This window comes from Oncorhynchus nerka, linkage group LG20, assembly GCF_034236695.1.
Source record: "Oncorhynchus nerka isolate Pitt River linkage group LG20, Oner_Uvic_2.0, whole genome shotgun sequence".
NCBI classification, from domain to species: Eukaryota; Metazoa; Chordata; class Actinopteri; order Salmoniformes; family Salmonidae; genus Oncorhynchus; species Oncorhynchus nerka.
Window position 1 is genome coordinate 80,396,078 of NC_088415.1, and position 23,558 is coordinate 80,419,635.

General features: G+C 42.1%; 1 protein-coding gene across 7 annotated transcripts in view; it reads right to left on the bottom strand.

The window, feature by feature from the left end:
- The window catches only part of LOC115103203 (cyclic AMP-dependent transcription factor ATF-6 alpha-like), a 48,172-nt gene that overhangs the window by 6,267 nt on the left and 18,347 nt on the right, over positions 1-23,558 (bottom strand). For all 7 annotated transcript variants that reach the window (XM_065005835.1, XM_065005834.1, XM_065005832.1 and 4 more), the window contains 8 exons: positions 20,145-20,330; positions 19,534-19,625; positions 17,813-17,992; positions 14,230-14,295; positions 13,438-13,561; positions 8,135-8,199; positions 7,409-7,520; positions 511-595 (listed from right to left, as the gene is read on the bottom strand). In XM_065005835.1, coding sequence (XP_064861907.1) covers positions 511-595; positions 7,409-7,520; positions 8,135-8,199; positions 13,438-13,561; positions 14,230-14,295; positions 17,813-17,992; positions 19,534-19,625; positions 20,145-20,330 — 910 coding nt within the window. The remainder of the gene's footprint in view (positions 1-510; positions 596-7,408; positions 7,521-8,134; positions 8,200-13,437; positions 13,562-14,229; positions 14,296-17,812; positions 17,993-19,533; positions 19,626-20,144; positions 20,331-23,558) is intronic.

Consider the following 23,558-nt stretch of genomic DNA (forward strand, 5'->3'; position numbering starts at 1 on the left):
AGATTAGAAAAGCAAATGTACCTACCGTACAGTACTGTTGTCTCTGAACTTCAGAAAGTGTACATTCTATCCTTGGAAAATCTGTATTCTACTTATTTTCTTCAAGGTAGAAGGGACACCAACAGACCAATACGATTGCCCTTAGCAAAATAGCCTAATTCATTGCACATGACAGAAGTAAAAAAAATAGCTTAGTTTACACCTGAAAGCTATTTCTGTCACTAATACAATAGGAAGTAAATATAGAGGAAAGCTTTCAAGACAAAAAGAAAAAGGGAGCATTCAGCCATCACAATAACAGTAATTTGTTCAAGCTGGTTCAAGCTGTAACTAAACTGATGACTATAGTGTATAGTGAGCGTAGGTTGTCTGTTTATACACAGAGGAAGGTGGAGATGGGCTTCTGATTACGTGAAAGCTCTTCTCCAAAACGTACATCAATAAACTTCCTTAGAGTTTAAAGTCAAATGGTTATTTTTGGCTTGCTATTGCTCAGTTCCTAGTCCTTACCATTCACATTAATAGCTGGTAACACCAAGGACATTTTTGGCCTTCTCCCTTTGCTGTGGTTGGTCGCAGGGAGCAGAAGGTGATCCTACAAGGAAAGAGAGAGTTGGCGTTAGATAACTAATGACTAACTCATTAACTTAAGTTGAACTGGTCCTTAACCCATTATAGTCTACGCCGGAGGAGGGGGGTTCTATTAAGCTATATGGAATTGTTTTAAGAAGGTCATATCAATGGTCATTTTGCTATTCGAGTTAGAATTTTAACACCCATTGAAGTATAAAAAAATATATACAAATGTTATTTGGCCTAACACTGATTTTAGCCCATACAAACATATTGAATAACAAATTCACTACATGGAAAAACAGAAAAAAAAATCTAAAATAAGTTTGTTCTGAAGTGTCAGTTCTATATCTGAGAGATAAAAGATCAGGATTTTAGTTATTTAATGTATTTTGTGGTACTAAACCGTTTCTATATACAATGTATTCAGAAAGTATTCAGACCCCCTTGACTTTTTCCACATTTTGTTTCGTTACTGCCTTATGTTAAAAAAATAAAAAATAAATTACAGCCCTCATTAAGCTACACACAATACCCCATGACAAAGCAAAAAACAGGTTTAGACATTTTTCCAAATGTATTAAAAAAATACAAAACTGAAATATCACAAATACATAAGAATTCAGACCCTTTACTCAGTACTTTGTTGAAGCGATTACAGCCTCAAGTATTCTTGGGTATGACGCTACAAGCTTGGCACACTTGTATTTGGGAAGTTTCTCCCATTCTTCTCTGCAGATCCTCTCAAGCTCTGTCAGGTTGAATGGGGAGCGTCGCTGAAACAGCTATTTTGAGGTATTTCCAGAGATGTTCAATCGGGTTCAAGTCTAGGCTCTGGCTGGGCAATTTAAAGACATTCAGACTTGTCCCAAAGCCACTACTGCGTTGTCTTGGCTGTGTGCTTAGGGTCGTTGTCCTGTTGGAAGGTGAATCGTCACCCCCCAGTCTAAGGTCCCGAGAGCTCTGGAGCAGGTCTTCATCAAGGATCTCCCTGTTCTTTGCTCCGTTCATCTTTCCCTCAACCCGAACTAGTCTCCCAGTCCTTGCTGCTGAAAAATATCCCCATATTATGATGCTGCCACCACCATGCTTCACCCTCTGGAGGTTTCCTCCAGATGTGAAGCTTGGCATCCAGGCCAAAGAGTTCAGTCTTGGTTTCATCAGAACAGAGAATCTTGTTTCTCATTGTCTAATAGTCTTTTAGGTGCCTTTTGGCAAACTCCAAGCAGGGCTGTCATGTGCCTTTTACTGAGGAGTGGCTTCCGTCTGGCCAACCTACCATAAAAGCCTGATTGGTGGAATGATGCAGAGATGGGAGAACCTTCCAGAAGGACAACCATCTCCACAGAGGAAGCCTGGAGCTCTGTCATCTTGGCCATCGAGTTCTTGGTCACCTCCCTGGCTGGGTGGCCAGCTCTAGGAGTCTTAGTGGTTCCAAACTTCTTCCATTTAAAAATGATGGAGGCCACTGTGTTCTTGGAGACCTTCGATGTTGCATACATTTTTTGGTACCCTTCCCCAGATCTGTGCCTTGACACAATCCCATCTCTGAGCTCTACGGACAATTCCTTTGACCTCATGGCTTGGTTTTTGCTCTGACATACACGGTCAACTGTGGGACCTTATATAGACAGGCGTGTGCCTTTTCAAATCATGTCCAATCAATTGAATTTACCACAGGTGAACTCCAATAAAGTTGTAGAAACATCAAGGATAATCAATGGAAACAGGTTGCACCTGAGCTCAATTTGGAGTCTCATTGCAAAGGTTCTGAATATTTATGTTAACAAGGTATGTCTTAATTTTTAATACATAAAAAAAACAACATCTAAACCTGTTTTCACTTTGACTATTGTTTGCAGATTGATGAGTAAATACATTAAATAGTACCTGCAAAACGCCAGTCTCAACGTCAACAGTGAAGACGTGACTCCGGGATGCTGGCCATCTCTGTCCAGTGTCTGTTCTTTTGCCCATCTTAATATTTGATTTTTTATTGGCCAGTCTGAGATATGGCTTTTCTTTGCAACTCTGCCTAGAATGCCAGCATCCAGGAGTCGACTCTTCACTGTTGACGTTGAGACTGGTGTTTTGTGGCTACTATTTAATGAAGCTGCCCGTTGAGGAGACGGTTCCTCTCCCAGTTGGAATAGAGCAGCAGTAAAAGTACTTTCCATGTTTGTTTTCACCTGCCTGGGTGGTGGGTTTTTCAGTTTTGTGACTATTCTATTGGTTCCAAAGCACCAGGCAAGCTCAATCAAGCCCAGCTAAAGTATTTGAAAATACTTCAAGGAGTATTTGAACCCAGGTCTGGTTAAAACGGAGCTGTCCCTGGGAAAAGAGAAGAAGTCATGGAAAAACTAGGAACTTAATCCCAAAGCTCACTGATGTAGCACAGATATACTATAAAGTAGGCCTATACTGTAGGCTTTGAAGGGGCTATGAGGTCCCTTCCTAAACACACCATTGAATTTAGGGCTCTCAAGGACTAGTTTTCATACCAAAAGACTCAAAAAGTCAGACGTTTACAGTGTAGAGTGACGGCACAGAGGTAAATATTTTGTTTTGAAGCCAGCTGCCACTATTGGGAGTACATGTGACTGTGGCTCAGATCGACATAGCTGGCTAAGGTAAACATTAGCGTGTGCTAAAGGTAGCAAGCAACATAATTAGTCTGCTTCCGAGTGAAATACGGAATGGTTTGGATCAGCGGAACGGTTTGGATCAGCGCAATACAGTGTGTAAATAACAGTGTAAGTAGGTGGAGATAAACATTGAGACTTCTGGCTTAAGCCAGTCCTTGATAACCCCTAACACACATTTTGTTGTAGCCCCAGACAAGCACACCTGTTTCAACTAACGATCAAGCCCTCAAGGAGTTGAATCACGTGCGTTTGTCTGGGGCTACAACAAAAATGTGTGCTGTTGTGGGGTACTCAAGGAATGGAGTTGGGAAACACTGCTTTAAGACATGGAAGCCAGGGACAACTAGTCTTGAAATAGACAGAGACTGGTTCTGATCCAGCCCTTCAAATAACACCAGTTATCAAAACTATGGAGCTTTGATACAGTGTTAAACACATAGAAATAGATTGAATAAAACGGGCGTCCCCATTCAAATCAATGATGGCATAATGGGCGGACTGGTGGCTATTGCGAGTATAGCCATAGGAGCAAAGCAGGAAGTAAAAGCTTCAAGTGATAGTGCTAGCTGTCTATGTCAGTGGCGGTCACTGCCATTTCAGATAAGGGAGGAACATTTTTTTTTTTTATGAGCATTTTATTTTCTATTACAGCATATTGGATGACATTCATATTCCATTCACCCAGTTAAATATAACAGCGATAGGTTTAGGCTACTACATGATACTCATATTTTCCCTATACCCATCATGAGGTTGCTACAACCTAGCCTATGAATGAAAATGTACAACGTAGGTGCACACAGGTCGAGAGACAAAATTGATGTGACAGACAGTGACACGGACAGATAGTGACATTCAATACAGACTTGCACACTCTTGCCTGCATCTAGCTGTTAGTGGGTATAATTAGTCCAACAGTTACAAACGAGAGTTTCTATTGGACAAATTCAGGTATGTTTATCCCCGTTTACTTCTGTTTAAGAAACATTTTCCAACAGAATCGGTGGAATGAATACACCACAGATCACAGTTTCATAGCAGCCACGTTGTATTCCTTCTCACATCTACTTTACACCGGAAGGCCCCAGTGGCATTACATTTGTAAAACTAAAAGCTTACCTTGACTTGGAAGAGTTCCAGTATTGTGCTGGATAGACATAGCCAGCTAGCTAACATAGCATCCCTCTGTTTGAGCAGGGTGTTTCAGGAAGCTAAACTATCTAGCTGCATTTGCTAGCTAAGTAAGTGAAACTAAGTGAAAAAAAAAGGCAAAATGATTTTTTTCAAAATAGTTCTGAGTCAACTACTCCCCACATTCTATGCACTGCAGTGCGAGCTAGCTGTAACTTATGATAGGTTGGAGGACATCCTCCGGACATTGTCATAATTACTATGCAAGTCTATGGAAGAGTGAGAACCATGATCCTCCTAGGTTTTGTATTGAAGTCAATGTACTCAGTGGAGGATGGAAGCTAGCTGTCCTACGGCTACACCATGGTGCTACCCTACAGAGTGCTGTTGATCAATTATTTAGTGATGTGATTATATTTAGTATAGATTTATCTACAAAAGGATACCTTTTTAAATGTTTTAAATTTAACATTTGAATGAAATTCCCTTTGGAATTCTCTTTGGCAAAGATTGTAAAAGCGGGTAGCCCTGAACTTGGAGATGGAACGTTTCCATGAGCGTCGGGAATTTTTTTTTTATTGGGAAACATTTCTACCATTTTGTCCGAAAATGTCTTTGCCCTTTGCACAGTACCCCAGCGAGCCAATTATCATCATCAAAAGTGATTCAATAAAATAGTGTATGAATATATTCCTGATCATCATGTTCACCTACAAAACTTTGGGCTCAGCTTTTCTTTCCCACAGCAGCCATGGTCCAATGCATTAAGTTAGCATTCTGCTCTTTCCATCACTTGCGCCATGGCGTGCTCTTTGAGACAGGCCACTGAGACCAGACGCTGCTCTGTTCATCCCATCAGGCCAGACAGAGAGCTTAGGTTTAGGAGACCTGGCTGCAGCTGCACACCCTCGTCTAAAGTACATTATCCTCTACTGAATGATTAAAAAAAAGGAAATTAATGAATGACATTTTATTTCCGTATCAAATACCCAGTTGGCAACCCATCCCTTATGGTACTAATTGACACATTAACAAATATTACAATAATTCACTGTGATAATTCAGTGATAATTCTTCCTACGGTGTTCTCTGCAGTGTGCATCGCATGAAGAGTGAAAAAATTAATTTAAATTAAAAATCGATCTACTAGTACAGGGACTCCAATCCAATGGCTGGCTGAATGACCCATTTGAGGGCTAGAAGTACAGACCGTACAGAAGCAGGCAGCCATTTCCAATGACATCACAACTCTTGTTTGATGTTAAACCAGGTGCAATTCATGCAATTACTGTATGTGTGTGACACTCAGCTTAAGATCGTCAGAGTGTGGGATTGACACATTGACAACAGCTCTCAATGTACGGCGTATGTACAGTACCTTCTGGAAAGGAGCATACTTGGTTTGCCAGCAAAGGGTTTCTATTGAGGCCATGATACAAAACAATGGCGATTGTACAAGAGCTTCTTATCCGGACTGAATGATGCAGGCAGGTCTGAAGGCAGGTGGTGGGTGGGTTGATGCCTCCATCGGGGCTCAGTTAATGGGCCTTTAGGAAACAGATATCTGATCCTGGATAAAGGGCCCTCAGAGAGCAGAGCTGATGGGCACACAAAAGAGCTGAAGAGGGGCCCCTTGGAGTTGATGCTCTGAATTAATTGAGTTGAGAGATTGCAATCAGAGCTCACTTTCCTTCTCTCTGTCTGTTTCTCTTTCTCTCTCAGGTTCTCACAAAACAGACATTGGCAGGCCATCAAAGAGAATGGTCCTTGCTGACTTTCCTGACCAGTCATCAGGTTAGAATAACGTTGAAAATCAGACCAAGACTTCAGAGGGGCTGTCTGAATAGATGGCTAAATGAATAGGGTGGTGTAAGGGGTGTTAGGGGTGCAATGGTTGAGAATGAGAATAAAACAGACAGAACTAAGAAGGGATTCAGCCGATGAGCATCATGAGACTGCTTTCACAAAGCCTCAGAAGTGTATAAAACGCTCCATCAAATGTATAAAGGAATGTCTGGAGACATATCAGAGGAGACGGAATAACAGATATAAGAATCTCATAGTTTACAGTTGATGGGTCTTTTATGAAAATGGAGGTATGCATTCTCGTCATCGAAAATACTTTCCTGGCAGAGGTTGCCGATAAACAGTTGTGAATATGATTTAAATTTTCACTTTAATGTAAATGTATTGGAGATGTTTAACTACATCATTCCACTTCACCAGAGAAAAGATTTCAAGATGTGTGGGACGGAAGGACAATGTGCTCAATCAATACATCAAAAAGATTCAGTGGTTAGGCTACAATAAAAATTGCAGTGAAATTCCAATCTGGTAGCTTAACAAGAAACGGACACCATTGGTTACCGTAAATGGTCATTTCAGCCAAAACACCACACAGAATGAAAAGAATATAAGAACAGCATCAAGGATCATCTTCTTTATCGTTCTAGATGGACACCGATTGAATTTGGACACTGATTTCATAAGGTCCACATGCCTTAGGTCTCTGAAAACCATAACATTCCTTCCGAATGTGCTCGCTCAAAATCCAAAAGGCCTACATCAAAACACACAAATGCAATTTGTGTCAAGGTCAATTAGTGAATCATTAACTGTACACTGATAAAGTTACAAATCACATATAAATGCATTACATACACTCATATCACTCATATGTGATGATTGAAACGCTAATGTACATGTTTAATCAGCAGCAACAGCCATTTTTCTAACCCCATTCATTCATGCATTTGGGAGGTAAAATAGGAAGGAAAGAAAAACAAATATTTCCATTAGCTTCAAATGAACATCTGCTCTTGAATTTGGGTGCCCTGGATTAGTGCTCAGTATGCTCTTCAAAAATAGTTTCACAACCACTTCATGATTCCATTTCTTCCCTACTGATCAGTTTCATCCGCTGAAGACTTGCTGAAGGCAAAACTGTGTCATGAAACAGTTAGACCAGATTTTTAATTTGGCCTTGAGATCAGCACATTGTCACAACCAGAAGGATACATGGTTGCCTGCTTCTACGGAATATGCATGGAGTGACTCACCCGGCGAAAGGACACCATATAGAAAGTATCGCCTCGTCGATTTAACTCATCGAAGAAGTCGCTGTAGCTTTGATGGTGTGAGTAGTACACCAGAACCTCACTTCCTGGTCTGCTGAAAGAGAGCAAGGTGGCAGTGAAATAGACTATATGACATATCAAAACTAAATCTAACATAATAGAAATCTGTGTAATTAAGGTTAGTTGACATCTTAAAGAAGGTCTGACTATATTTATGACTGCAGCCTGCTGTGTCAGTGAATTTAAAAGAAAGAGACCTAGAAGATCTTGATTAAATGTAACTACATTTACTGTATCTAAAATCACCATCTCCTTCACATGAAACATCATTACAAAGTTATTACCATGCTATTACTATGTTTAAGTTAATAAGTCATCTAGAAATAGTAACAAGTTCCCCTGTTGGATCTAGAGGAACATCTTCCCACTTCTAGCTCACAGTGTAACACAAGTTGTATGTGTGGGGCATCGATGTATCATAGGTCTACCATTGACTTGGTAGCAAAGGCTACTGTTGTAGTTGGGCTGGTAAATAGCAACACAACTGTTTTGGCCTCTCATTCTCCACAGTAGTGGAGCCAAAAGGGAAAACATGACCATAAAATAATTTTGAAGAGTTTGAAGTAAGACACTGAAAATACTGTAGGGTCCATTTAAAATGTATTTGCACAACACATTGTTTCTGCCATTGATTTGATGAATACTTACTCAGAGTAGCTGACTGTTACCACCTGGTTACTGGACTGGGTCGTCTGAGGCCTCTCAGGTGACTTCTGTGAAAATGTTATAGAATGGTGGTCAGTGAGTCACTGCTATTAAACCAGACCGCTCCATTCTGAAACTTGAATCATTGAAGGAAGAACACTATATAATTGTGTCTTTTGTCTTTGCTGATTGATGACAAAAAATCAAGTGGAACTTAGAGACGTGGCAATCTTTTTTCTTGTATTTGACCATTTCCTTAGCCAGTATGGATTTACCCATGCTCTCTGACAGCATTGCCCACTGTATTATGTGTTTGACCTGAAAAAGCACTGATCCTCATCCTGTCTCTGCTCTACACATATCCTGTGATTTACATGTGAAACAGAAGCACAGGTATATAACCTTCAAAATAAATGAAAGCTGAAAAGTTCCTTTAAAATATTTTGAAGGAAAAATCTAAATAAAAAAACTGTTATTGTTGGATGACACGTGCAATATTACTGTAAAAACCAACATGGATGGGATGAAAGTAACACTTTAAAAACAATTGACTAAAGCCTATCAAAGGCAATGACAGAATCCAGGCATGCCAGTTCAAAGGGTCACTGCATGAGTGGCCCACGGCTGAGAAAACATGTTTCACTGTGGATGAAGATCAGTGTGTACATTTTCAGACACCATCTGCCTCAAAACTCACCCCTCACAAAGCAAAAACAGGTTTTTAGAAACTTTTTCAAATGTGTTTAAAAAACTAAACTTATTTACATAGGTATTCAGACCCTTTGCTATGAGACTCAACATTTTTCAATTGATCATGATTTGGTAAGGCACACACCTGATTACATAAGATCCCACAGTTGACAGTGCATATCAGAGCAAAAACCAAGCCATGAGGTCGAAGGAATTGTCCGTGGAGCTCCGAGACAGGATTGTGTCGAGGCACAGATCTGGGGAAGGGTACCAAAAAATGTCTGCAACATTGAAGGTCCCCAAGAACACAGTGGCCTCCATCATTCTTAAATGGAAGACGTTTGGAACCACCACAACTCTTCCTAGAGCTGGCCGCCCTGCTAAACTGAGCGATTGGGGTAGAAGGGCCTTGGTCATGGAGGTGACCAAGAACTTGATGGTGACTGACAGAGCTACAGAGTTCCTCTGTGGAGATGGGAGAACCTTCCAGAAGGACAACCATATCTGCAGCACCACCAATCAGGCATTTTTAGGTAGAATGGCCAGACAGAAGCCACTCCTCAGTAGAAGGCACATGACAGCCCGCTTGGAATTTGCCAAAAGGCACCTAAAGGACTCTCAGACCATGAGAAACAAGATTCTCTGGTCTGATGAACTCTTTGGCTGGAGGAAACCTGGCGCCATCCCGGTGGTGGCAGCATCATGCTGTGGGGATGTTTTTCAGAGGCAGGGACTGGGAGACTAGCCAGGAAGTGGGGTATCTGCTCTGTGCAAAAGGAGATAGAGAGGCAAGGGATTGTAAATCTAGAAGATGCTCGTCCAACTCTCCATAATTCAGCAAGTTAGATGCTATCGAAAACAGTCTCACACACAGATGTGCTATACAGAAACCGATAAAAACAGATAACTTTTTCTGTGCCAAGTTTCTCAATTTAGGACACGCTCCTCTTCACAGAGATAGAGAGGTAAGAAATCAAGATAAACCAAACGCAGGCAATGACACGCACATCAGAGAAACCAAAAATGTTACAAAAGAAATCAGCTTCTACTGCAGAATCTGAGACAGTGGCGCCACTTTAGCTTGAGTTTTGACTTCTGCCTGACTGTATCAGATACAGTCTGTAATGTAAATTTGATTCCCTTTTCACCTGAAATATCCATCCTCCTAAAACTATGCGTGCTAGCCTTATTCCTGTGCGACTAGACGAGTGGAGCAAAGCGGTTTTCAAGAAGAGCTCTGCAACGAATCTGGCCTGACCTGGTAGGACACGGCAGTATAATATTTCAAGTGATATCACAGGAAATATGACAAAAACAAACCCTGTCTCCTCTTTGTCCACTTTTCTTTCTGCACAACAGGTTGGTGAGGATGGAGAGAGAGATTTACAGACAGGCGTTTTTCATCCAATTCGACGAGGGCTCTCCAAGTCTGTGCTTTACCGTGCATTTCATTGGGATCAGTGGGGGTTTTTCCCCATAAACTCAAAGTCTGGGGTTGAATCACACAGGGCTAAAAAATATCTAACTGCTTTTCATCAAATGGCAAACAAAACTGATTGATAAGTGTACTTTAAAGTTGGAACTCAGAAAAAAGCAGTGCATGATGTCAAAGTGTGAGGATATGCCAACATTATGCAAAGCTACATAGACAACATCTCCTGGTCTGACAAATCATGAATCTCTATTGTGCCTCTTCAGTTGGTAGAGCAAATGCAGAGGGGTTTTCCCAAAGTCTGGAAGAAGTTAAACACATCCAGAGGGACAGTGTGCAAACTGTAAATCTCACTTATAAAAGTACTCCCTTGAGAAGAGTTTATCACTAATACTATATGCCAGGTTTTTCGAAGCAAAACAAATATATACAGTATATTTTTATTTTTATTGTTGGACATAAGACTGTAAAAACACCAGCAAATCAGCTCAAAGTGATTTTAATTTTGGAAATCTGTTTCAATGTATTCCCACGCATAATAGAGAGATATACAGTATGTGATTATATACAAATGTCAGCAAGGTTTGAAATTATTCTGCTTTAGACAAATATTATATCGGTTTGGGCTTCTTGACTTCAATTTGCAGTCTACAAATGATTTGTAATTATGTTCTGGCCCCCTGATCATCCGTAGTAGTGCACTACACAGACAATATGATATCATTTGAGATGGAGCGAATGAAAAGAAAGGCTGAGTCAAGGACCAGGTCTAGCCCTGAGGGTTACGTGTGTAGGAGAGCCATGAGCATGAAACGCTGCACAACTAACATTATTAAACATTCATTTATATCCTCTTCCTCACTTACCATGATCATCAGATAATTCCCTAACTTCCTGGAACTCCCTGAGGGTGTCATACACAGTGGAAACCCCCCACTTCCAATTAGGCAACCCCTAAATATGTCTTACACAGGAAGCTAGAGATGCACGTGGAATCCTCCCAAAGAGAAGAAACACCATTGGTTATCATTTTCTTCCCATGTCAACTAATGTTAGTGGCACCATATCTTTGGGTGTTTTTACTAGTTGGTTTTCTTTCTAGAGTAAGTGGTGCATACAGTAACACAATGTATCAACAATAATGTCCTCAAACCATTTGTATATGTAACTGAGCCTGACACACTGCTGAGTACTGGCTGAACGTGAGCACCAAAAGACAGTGTGAGCTTCACAAAACTGTATGAAGACATTGTTACTGACAAAGTTAAAACAGCAAAACACAAAAATTCAAAGACTGTAAACTCTCCTTCCAGACTCATATCAAACATCTCCAATCTAAAATCAAATCTAGAATCGGCTTTCTATTCTGCAACAAAGCCTCCTTCACTCACGCCGCCAAACTTACCCTAGTAAAACTGACTATCCTACCGATCCTCGACTTCGGCGATGTCATCTACAAAATAGCTTCCAATACTCTACTCGGCAAACTGGATGCAGTTTATCACAGTGCCTTCCGTTTTGTTACTAAAGCACCTTATACCACCCACCACTGCGACCTGTCGGCTGGCCCTCGCTACATATTCGTCGCCAGACCCACTGGCTCCAGGTCATCTACAAGTCCATGCTAGGTAAAGCTCCGCCTTATCTCAGTTCACTGGTCACGATGGCAACACCCACCTGTAGCACGTGCTCCAGCAGGTGTAAAGCCAACACCTCATTTGGCCGCCTTTCGTTCCAGTTCTCTGCTGCCTGTGACTGGAACGAATTGCAAAAATCACTGAAGTTGGAGACTTTTATCTCGCTCACCAACTTCAAACATCTGCTATCTGAGCAGCTAACCGATCGCTGCAGCTGTACAGTCTATCGGTAAATAGCCCACCCAATTTGACCTACCTCATCCCCATACTGTTTATATTTATTTACTTTTCTGCTCTTTTGCACACCAATATCTCTACCTGTACTTGACCATCTGATCATTTATCACTCCAGTGTTAATCTGCAAAATTGTAATTAGTCGCCTACCTCCTCATGCCTTTTGCACACAATGTATATAGACTTTTTTTTCTCTACTGTGTTATTGACTTGTTAATTGTTTACTCCATGTGTAACTCTGTTGTCTGTTCACACTGCTATGCTTTATCTTGGCCAGGTCGCAGTTGCAAATGAGAACTTGTTCTCAACTAGCCTACCTGGTTAAATAAAGGTGAAATAAAAAAAATAAAAAAGGACTTTGTCTCCAAGTGGGACCAATATTTTAGGCCTGTAAAACTGATTTAATGATTTGGGCTCCTCACATTCTGACTGCAGCACAGCAGACTACAGACTTGACTCACTGGGTCTGAGTTCAAATGGAAGCCAGTCTGAAACTGTAACACCTCTCTATTTAAGCTGTCAAAGACAACACATTCCAGATGTCAAAAACAAAATAAAAAGTGCTATATCAAAAACAAATCAAATGCAATCAACTAATATCAGTATCTAACCTAAGGAAGGATTTATAACCCGGAGGTTGAATTTGAGTGTTAGTTTTAACAACAAAAACATATTTAGCTATTTGTCACGTGTGCTCCCTCTCCGGCCTCTAGGTCACCAGGCTGCTCGTTAGGGCGCACACCTGTCACCAGCGTTAGGCGCATAATGACACTCACCTGGACTCCATCACCTCCTTGATTATCTGCCCTATACATGTCACTACTTTTGGTTTCTTCCCCAGTCGTCATTGTTTCTGTTCTATGTCGGTGCGCTGTTTGTGTTCATTTTGTTCATTAAATGTTTTCACTCCCTGAACTTGCTTCCCGACTTTCAGCGTACATCGTTACAATATTAGCCAAATGGTGTCAGATGTCGGCAGCTGTGACCTCATAACAAGAAAGATAAACAGTCTAGTGAGAATATGTGTATGTTGCTGTGGCAGCTCTACTTAATGGGCCATCACGGAGAGATGTGTTGACAAGGGCCTGAAACCTCTTGTGGAGTACACATTGGCCTACGTACTGACAGTTTAAATAGCCTCTGAGGTACTGCTTAACCTGTCCAAAAATCAGCAAGGACCATTACTGACGTCTGATCAGACATGAAAATGTCTTCATTATTAGGGCCATGTAACCTGCATGACCAGGGAAAACTTAGGAACTAGTTAGTATCTTTTTCCCTGTTTTGTAGGGAAGAAGCGTGTCTAACCTACCAGGACAGTTTTGGTTGTGTGCTGTTCAGTTGTTGTATGTCTGGATTGATTGGTGGTAGAACGTGTGGACTTGGTCCTCTCCTCTTCGTGTCGATGAACCCAGCCTCTCAGGTTCTGAGCCAGACTAGAGGGGAAGAACCAATATTCAGTTAGAAATCATACTTTATTAACTTATTTTGATTGCCTGAAAGAAAATTAGCTTTCTATTCATCTTCGGAGTGAACTTGATAGCCATATTGTATTTTATTATGACGGAATTAAAAGTGGTCCACATTACAGTCTACTTAACAATGAGGAGGACAAAGTCTAGCTCTTCAGAGAGCACTGAGTGGACTCATTGATACTCAATTGAGGTAGCCATCACCGTGATTTCAATATGGAATTCAAATTCTAAAATCGATGTACCCAAGTCTTACCTAACCGGATGTTCTAATCTTGCTTTCATACTGGCAATATAGACAAGAAGCCTGGACGATTGAGGCTAAGTACAGATGTAAGATCTTAATTTGACCTATATTGTCACAGCAAAATATTCCTGCAGCAACTGGATTTAAACGTTTAGTCCATAATGTTAATTGAACGGTGGTGAGGCTATTAGCTGGCCAAAAGTAGGCTACATGAAAAGTACAATACTGATAATATAACCGTGGGTTTTCAGTGAATATGTCAATCGCGAAGCTCACACTAAAAATTCTCAGCAAAAAAAGTGATCAAATTAAGATCCTACAGTTGTAGAACCGAATTATCTGCTGGTAGAAGGCTACTGATCAGATTGACTTGGTTAGTACTGACCGGAGGGACTTGGTCCTGGAGACAGGAGAGAGGGAAGCCATCTCCTCTGGAGCATAGTCCTCCCATCTAGAGCACAGATAGATGGGTGGGGTGGGGGGGAGATAACAGAAGAAGGGGTAGATTGAGAGAGAGACAGGAAGCGAGGGCAACATTAATCATCAACAACACATTCCCCTCCCCTCTGATCTCGTTGTGATTCAGCAGCTGATATGCTACAGGACCATGCTGCAGTGCGTTGTGGGTTTTCCTTGTGGTCTATAGACCTTAATGCATTAACCGGAATACCAGTCACTTACTCTGGATGTCCCAGGTGTTCATCAGTTCTAAACGGGCATCTGGAACAAAAACTCAATAGACAAAACAACTTGATGAATGAAGTCATAAATTAAAGAACGAGTTGAGTTGATGAATGATGTTGTCACGCCTGCTCCCGCTCTCCCTCCCTGGCGCTCGAGGGCGCCAGGCTGCCCAGTGTTACACACTCCTGCCACCATCATTACGCACGCCTGCTCCCGCTCTCCCTCCCTGGCGCTCGAGGGCGCCAGGCTGCCCAGCGTTACACACTCCTGCCACCATCATTACGCACACCTGCTTCCCTTGTCACACACATCAGCGATTCATTGGACTCAATCACCTTTCATTACCTCCCCTATATCTGTCTGTTGCAGAGGTTGTTCCCCGACTTCAGCATATTGTCATGTCGTTTGTTCCCCGTTCTGACGCTGTCCCTGTTCTGTCACTTGTCCGTTCATTAAATGTGTACTCCCTGTACCTGCTGCTCATCTCCAGCATCGGTTCTTTTTTTATTTTTTTTATTTCACCTTTATTTAACCAGGTAGGCTAGTTGAGAACAAGTTCTCATTTGCAACTGCGACCTGGCCAAGATAAAGCATAGCAGTGTAGCCTAGTGGTTAGAGCGTTGGCCTAGTAACCGGAAGGTTGCGAGTTCAAACCCCCGAGCTGACAAGGTACAAATATGTCGTTCTGCCCCTGAACAGGCAGTTAACCCACTGTTCCCAGGCCGTCATTGAAAATAAGAATATGTTCTTAACTGACTTAAAGGTAAAATTAAATTAAAGAGTTACACATGGAGTAAACAATTAACAAGTCAATAACACAGTAGAAAAAAGGGGCAGTCTATATACAATGTGTGCAAAAGGCATGAGGAGGTAGGCGAATAATTACAATTTTGCAGATTAACACTGGAGTGATAAATGATCAGATGGTCATGTACAGGTAGAGATATTGTGCAGAAAAGTAAATAAATAAAAAACAGTATGGGAATGAGGTAGGTGAAAATGGGTGGGCTATTTACCAATAGACTATGTACAGCTGCAGTGATCGGTTAGCTGCTCGGATAGCTGATGTTTGAAGTTGGTGAGGGAGATAAGTCTCCAACTTCAGCGATTTTTGCAGTTCGTTCCAGTCACAGGCAGCAGAGTACTTGAACGAAAGGCAGCAGAGTACTGGAACGAAAGGCGGCCAAATGAGGTGTTGGCTTTAGGGATGATCAGTGAGATACACCTGCTGGAGCGCGTGCTACGGATGGGTGTTGCCATCGTGACCAGTGAACTGAGATACAGATGTCATAAATTAAAAGGTGTTGAGTTTATGAACAAAGCCATAAATAAAGAAGGGGTTGAGTTGATGAATAATGCCATACATTAAAGAAGGGGTTGAGTTGATGAATGATGTCATAAATAAAGAAGGGGTTGAGTTGATTAATGATGTCATAAACTAAACGGTTTGAGTTAATAAGTTTTACGGAGTTCTGCTCAGTCAGCTGCAACAATAACCAGCAGAGCCAGTGGGATCTTCACACACACAAACGCAGGTAGGCACAGACACACACAGCAGGAGCAGAGAGGTTGGACTGGATTTCTCCTGGGAATAGTTAGATAAATGGTCTGTTCCTGAAATCTGTGTGGAACATCCACTTGTCCGGATGAGCCCTGGGCTCCAGATCAGAACAATAGGGTGGAGAAAGGGCATTAAAATGGCCCATAAGCCAAAAAGGAGGAGTCCACACACATTGTGCTGGTGAACATATACTTTGATGATATTCAGTATTGTGTTCTATAGCCCAGATGACTAAGCTATCGGTTACATAATGCTCCACTCCTTAAGTGGTCTCTCTCAGTGGGAGACTATGTAACCTTCTCCAAGCCTTCCAGTTAGACTACTGCTGTACTACCACAAGGTATTTGTAGTGAAGTTATGTAGTACTTTGTAGCAGAGAGCTGGACACATGGGGACAACCGGTGGTGAGCCAGGAGTTTATAAAGAGTCTGTCAATCTGGATATGAATAGATTGTTTGCAGGAGTGACATACAGGAGGACTCATCCACGGCACAGCGCATGCTTCCTGCAAACATGTCTGTCATCTCTTAAGGCCTCTTGTGTGCTTTGTATCACTCGTGCCAAAATAAATACTCAGTCAACTATATGACTTGTACACAGCAAGGTCATAATCTTTGACTGAGTGACTATTTTGTTTTTAAGAATTAAATGCAAACTTGTAGTGTATTTCTCATTTCCACGTAGAAATGTTTTTCTTGATTTGCCCTAACAAAAAATGTATTAACCCCGACAAAAATGTCCAGAAATTTATAATCCACATAATAATTCACATTTCCTGTTGATGCAGGATTGTTTTTCTGCTGTTGCAAACTGTCTCAAATTAAGATCCTACAGCTGCACACACAACACAAGTATAACTAGTGCTGAAATTATACACTGATGTTAAAGAGGAAACTTGCGAGACAACATTAGTTTGCCAAGTTGGTTCAAATTAAACTGGCCACTAAAAAGAGACGCCACAAGTAATACTATTATATTGTGCTCTGCTTGCAACGCTCCTATTCAACACAGTGATTTTTCACCACAGAATAATGAGTCTAAATGAGTCTAAATAAGGTAAATATAGGAGTCCTGTATAAGCTTTTGGCTAGCCCCGGCACATTTACACGGATGTCGAATTACTGTAATATTGATGAATGTGCACTGTCCCCTATAAATAAATAAATGGATGTAAATATTATCACCAAGATAAAATGAGCAATCTTTCCATTCCAACAAAGAATACAGGGCTGGAAATAGATGCTTAGTCAAACTGAAACGACCGGCCAATTCCTCTACGGTTCTGGTTCCCTGGACAGAATGAAGTTCTCTTGGATGGATCCGATTCTCCTCCAGAAGCCAACACTTGAGGGTACCCACTTCTCTTTAATTCATCTTTTTTGTCCTTCTTAAAAAACAAAATATTCTTCCTGGTTTGTGAGCATTTTGCAAAGATGTGACTTTAAAGCCTATCAATCCAAGCCTGTGCCTAACTCTAATGCACCCGATGTGTAAATAGACTTGTTAATTAGAAGTCAGTGAGCGATTTAGCAGAAACCATTGGATCTCCTTATTACATAGCGCTGCACCAAAGCAAGTAGGCCCCCCCCGCCCTCTCTCTCTCCCTCCCTCAGTCCGTCCGTCCGTCTGTCCGTGTGTCCGTGTGTGCATACAGTACACAGCATTATATGTATATTGGGCCAGAAACTCTCGAGGACCCTCATGTTCTTGTTGTGGTAATTACCTGTCCTGGGATTGGTGAGATTGTGGGTACTGGGCGTCCATCGGCTCCAATGGGGACTGGGGGGCTGGTGTTTCCTCCCCTCTCCTCTGTTGTTGGTCGGGGGAGAAGCTGAGCAGATGTCGGCTGCTTTGTGGCGTCCCCGTGGACAGACTGGAGCTGCTGGGCTCTGACTCCCACACACTGAGACCAGAGGGACAGGGTCTTCAGTTACACAAGCCAGGCCAAACACGGCAAGAACAACATGGACTAACACACACACATGTTCAAGAACATTAGAGCATTACAGACTTTAGAGCATTTCCCTTTGAGGATCGAATCGTTCTGCAGTGAATCAGTCACACACAAACATGCATTCACATCCAATGGTGGCTAAAGCCATTACAAAGATTTTTAAAAAGTTACCAATTTCACAAATTCATGGTAGTGTTTAATTTGTTATAAATCCATAAAGGCTCTTCAAATCATTTTCTCAAAAAGTTAAAACGTTTTATCAAAAAGGTCAAAATGCACACAAGCTTGAAACAAGCAAGACGGGTATTGAAGACAAGAAGAAGAGTGACAGGTCAGGAAGTAGAGGATTGGTCATTGTGGCCAGACTACAGACTTAAAACCACACAGAGACTTCACCTGGCTTAGGAGAGGCATGACTTACATCCATTGTGTGTAAACAAAATCAAAGATTTTAATTTACGCTCTAGGCTAAATTTTAAATACTTTATCTGAATCCACAAATCACATTACATCAAGGAATGATTCAAACATTTCAAAGTTATTGGATACACGGGCACTTTAGGATATAAAAAGTACCTTCTCCACCCAGCTAGGCTGCCCATAACTGCTGAAACAGAGCAGTAACTTGCCAGTTTCTTTGCCTTAGTCTTAGACAGGCCTGCAATCTGAAGGCCACATACCGTAAGCCTACGTATACACACAGATACACACAAGCATATACACACACACACACATGTACGCACACTTGCACATGCACGCACACACACAGAAGAGGATAATAAACTTGTGGCCTCCTACTCGAGCCAAAACAATACGAGACCCAGTAAGATTTGACAGAGGTACTCAACACAACAATGCCAAAGAGTGGTCAAAATCATGTGCAGTAGCATCAGATGAAAACACATCCCATAAAATAAAACACACCCCTAACCAATGCCTTTTTCTAATGCCTGGAAATGAATCCAAACGTGTGAGTGACAAAAGATAAACCCAGCAGGACCTTAATAATTGAAAAAACATTTGATATCGACTTGAGCTATGACTGGAAACATTAGCGAAAGTTCAGTCCCTGGCCAGGGTTTATTGAATCCTCTCAAAGGAACATGTCCAATCGGAACGGAGTGATAGAATACATTTGGAGTCTGTAAATAAGCATGTATGTGCAGCTGATCTCCAGGTTTCATTTCCGAACCGGCCGGCGTGAAAGGGAAGCAACGCTCCCCCATTCCTACTTCTGCAATTCTGGGAAGCCTGAGCGTATGGAAAACTCAAGCGAGCCCTTCTCCTCTCCCGACTCTCAGCCAACTTTCCGAAGCCTTCCTCCGTGAGAAAAAAAGGCTTCAATTTGGCCCTTTTTCTGAGACATTGGGAGAAAACGCGTAATTTATACAGCATGTTAGTGAATTATCGGGCTCTGGACATGGCAAAGAGATGACTGACTGGCTGGCTGACATAAAAGCCCCCCATTGACAGACAGACAAAATGCTCACCTCAGGGGACCAGTGTTGAGCACGAAGAACACCAGGATGACCATGAGACACACAGCCCGTCTCTTTGGAGCAGTCACCTTCAGCACAGTGTTCTGTGAAGAAAAGTGCAGAAAAATTACCTGACTGGATCAGTACAAGCTCTGAACTGGCAACTGTATCAAATCATCCCAGATCAGTGATTATTGCACATCAAAACAGCGAGAAATAGAAATGGATGTGTTCTACAGATGTAGGATCTTAATTTGAACCAGCAGCAACAGAAAATGTGAATTATTATGTGGATTAAGATTAATGGACATTTTTATAGGGGTCAATATATTTTTTTGTAAGGGAACGTGGAAATTACACACTTCAGAAGCCTTTTTAAACCTCAAATACACGACAAGTTTAGGAAAGTTCTCCTGCAATAGGGGGATCAAATTAAGAACTCACATCTGTATGAGTGGGTGATCTGGTGTCTGAAGTCAGTGCATATGTGAAAGCAGTGGAATGGAACCCTCACTTAAACCTATAAATTCGTGTCAGATCAGTCATTGCATCAGGAAGCGAGGAAGTAAGGATACGTTTGGAAAGTATTCACACAGGGGCCCTGTGTGTCAATCCCGGCTCACCTCAGTGAGCAGTCCGTCCAGCTGGGTTCTGAGGGATCCGTTTTCCACGAGCAGCCTCTGGTTCTCACACAGCGCCCCCCTGAGACGGGCCTCCAGGGCCTGCAGCGCCTCCTTCCTCCTCAGCCTAGACAGCGTGGCCGACTCACGGTTCTTCACCATCCTTTGCTGCCGCCGCTCTACACACACCTGGACAGGTGGAAAGGGAGGGATTGATCAAATAATGTGACTGACATCGTCATACAGAGATGCTTTTATAGGAAAGTTCAAAGTTCATAAATATTTCAGCATGGATGTATGAGAAAATCAAACGCATACAACCATGGTGTTGCAAATACCACGCATCAGCTGACTACTCCTACTCAGAATACATTAACAATTCAAAATGGATGTCCACAACACAGGAGAGCTTGAGGATTATATAATATGAGTACATTGGCCTTGGCATGCAGATGATGTTGGCTGTAGGTTTACAAAACCAATCTGTTGACGTCAGCCATACCCGGCAGTAACACCTTTTGGTCGCCATCTTGTCTGCCCAGACAGAGCACCTGCAGTACGCAGCTCTAGCTACTTGTTTGTCTAACAGCACATATATTTAGTCACTTACTCCCTCAGTCACACCCAATAGGTGCTGCTGCTGAAAAATATGGAAAAACTGACGCAGAATCAATTACAAGCTGATAATGACTCCAGCATGTTTCTGCAGAACAGACTTCACACACACACACACACACTGCCTTTTTCCATCTCTGAGTGGACTGAGAGCTGGATTAGTGGTGGGATTATTTAATGATAGCCATACATGGAGGGAGGGAAGGAAAGAGAGAGGGAGGGAGGGAGGGCATTATCAGAGTGAACTAAATTACCAAAAGAGGAATGTTCTTGCAATGTTTTAGGTGATAAAATAAACAACTTTATGAGTAACAATGCACATTTAAAACAGCATCAGTTCCAGCTCATTTGTATAAAGCAGACAGCATTTGATTATGTCAATCCAGACCCATATATAGAGATTTATTCTATATCTAGACTAAGTCTCCACCTACTGGGCAAAAACTGGTTGAATCAATGTTGTGTCCACATCCGTTCAACCCCAAAAAATCAATGTGATGATGTTGAATCAACGTAAGGGCATTTAGTCTTTTTTTTGACCAAACTTTTAACCTAAATTCAATGACATGTTGATTATATACATATTTTTTTTTTATTCACGTTAGTTCACAACTCAACCAAATGTATATCAAAACTAGACATTGAACATTCATAACACTGCCTAGCAGTAGCAGTTGACTAACATACATTCTGTTGTTCTCCAATGCCCTCTGAGACTAGTATTTCTACCACTGAGACCACAGGAGAACCCCGCTAAAGTCTACTGCTCCAGCTCTTTCACTGCTTTCTGCTCTGCTCTATAACATATCTGATAGCGTGGCTTTTGGAGCTATGCAAATTCAGACTACACTGTTTAATTTGGTCTCCGTAGAAACAGATTCGATTCGGGGGGAGGGGGTGGGGGCCCTGCCAGGTCCTGAGAAATCAAAAAGAGCATGTCTGGTTACCCAATGCTGGGGGAGTGGGGGATACACGTCCTGCAAGGGGAAAGTCAACCCTGCCATTAAGCAACCACTGTATAGTCAACAGAACAAACCACCCATCCTCCACAATGGTAGACAGAGTCAGCAATCTGGCACTTCACTGGCTCTGGTGTAAACTGGGAGTACGGGGAGCCTGAATAAGAGGCTGAAAATGAGTTTGATATGAAGCTATATGAATCGGCATATGAGTCTCTACTCTCGAGTGATGTAGATTTCAGCTGTTGACTGCAGGTTTGTTGATGTTGCACTCTGATTGGGCGGTGGGGTGGAAAAGTCAGCAGTTTTTGTGCAGTGAGATAACATAAGGCTTGCAGAACCATGAAATTATTGTTTTACGGTGGAGAACTTGCCGTTGCAATGTTTATACAGTGCCTTTGTTTACAAACGCATGCACGCACACTTCTTAATCTGAGAATTGGCATCTACAGCACCTGATAGGGATGTCTACCTGGTAGTCCTAAAGAATAGGTTTTAACAGTATCCAAAACCATTCAGGGATTTTATTTGATCACAGGAAAACGCTACTGACCCCTCAGCCTCCAGTATTTATGCTGCAGTAGTTTGTGTCGGGGGGGCTAGGGTCAGTCTGTTATATCTGGAGTACTTCTGTCTTAATACCGAGATGCGAGTTTGATTGAATTGAGCAATCAAGTCATCATACTGTACCCTGACTTACTGTACATTCGGAAAGTATTCAGACCCCTTGAATTTTTCCACATTTTGTTCAGTTACAGCTTGTTCTTTTCTCATCAATCTACATACAATACCCCATAATGACATAGTAAAACAGTTTTAGTTTTTTTGTAAATTACAAATAAAAAACAGAAATACCTTATTTACATAAGTATTCAGAACCTTTGCTATGAGACTCAAAATTAAGGTCAGGTGAATCCTGTTTCCATTGATCAAGTTGTAGAAACATCTCAAGCATGATTGGAGTCCACTTGTGGTAAATTCAACTGATTGGACATGATTTGGAAAAGGCACACACACCTGTCTATATAAGGTCCCACAGTTGGCAGTGCATGTCAGAGCAAAACCAAGCCACGAGGTCAAAGGATTGTCCGTAGAGCTCAAGGACAGGATTGGGTCAAGGCACAGATCTGGGGAAGGGTACTAAAACATTTCTGCAGCATTGAAGGTCCCCAAGAACACAGTGGCCTCCATCATTCTTAATTGGGAGAAGCTTGGAACCACTAAGACTCTTCCTAGAGCTGGCCGCCCATCCAAACTGAGTGATCGGGGGAGAAAGGCCTTGGTCAGTGAGATGACAAAAGAACCCGATGGTCACTCTGACAGAGCTCCTCTGTGGAGATGGGAGAACCTTCCAGAGGGACAACCATCTCTGCAGCACTCTACCATTCAGGCCTTTATAGTAGAGTGGCCACATGGAAGCCACTCTTCAGTAAAAGGCACATGACAGCCCTGCTTGGAGCTTGCTAAAGGACTCTCAGAAAATGAGAAACGCGATTCTCTGGTCTGATGAAATAAAGATTGAACTCTTTGGCCTGAATGCCAAGCATCACTTCTGGAGGAAACCTGGTACCATCCCTACGGTGAAGCATGGTGGTGGCAGCATCATGCTGTGGGGATGTTTTTCAGCGGCAGGGACTGGGCGACTTGTCAGAATCGAGCGAAAGATGAACCGAGCATCGCTGCAAAAGATCCTTGATGAAAACCTGCTCCAGAGTGCTCAGGACCTCAGACTGGGGCGAAGGTTCACCTTCAACAGGACAACGAACCTAAGCACACAGCCAAGACAACGCAGGAGTAGCGTCGGGACAAGTCTCTGAATGTCCTTGAGTGGCCCAGGCAGAAC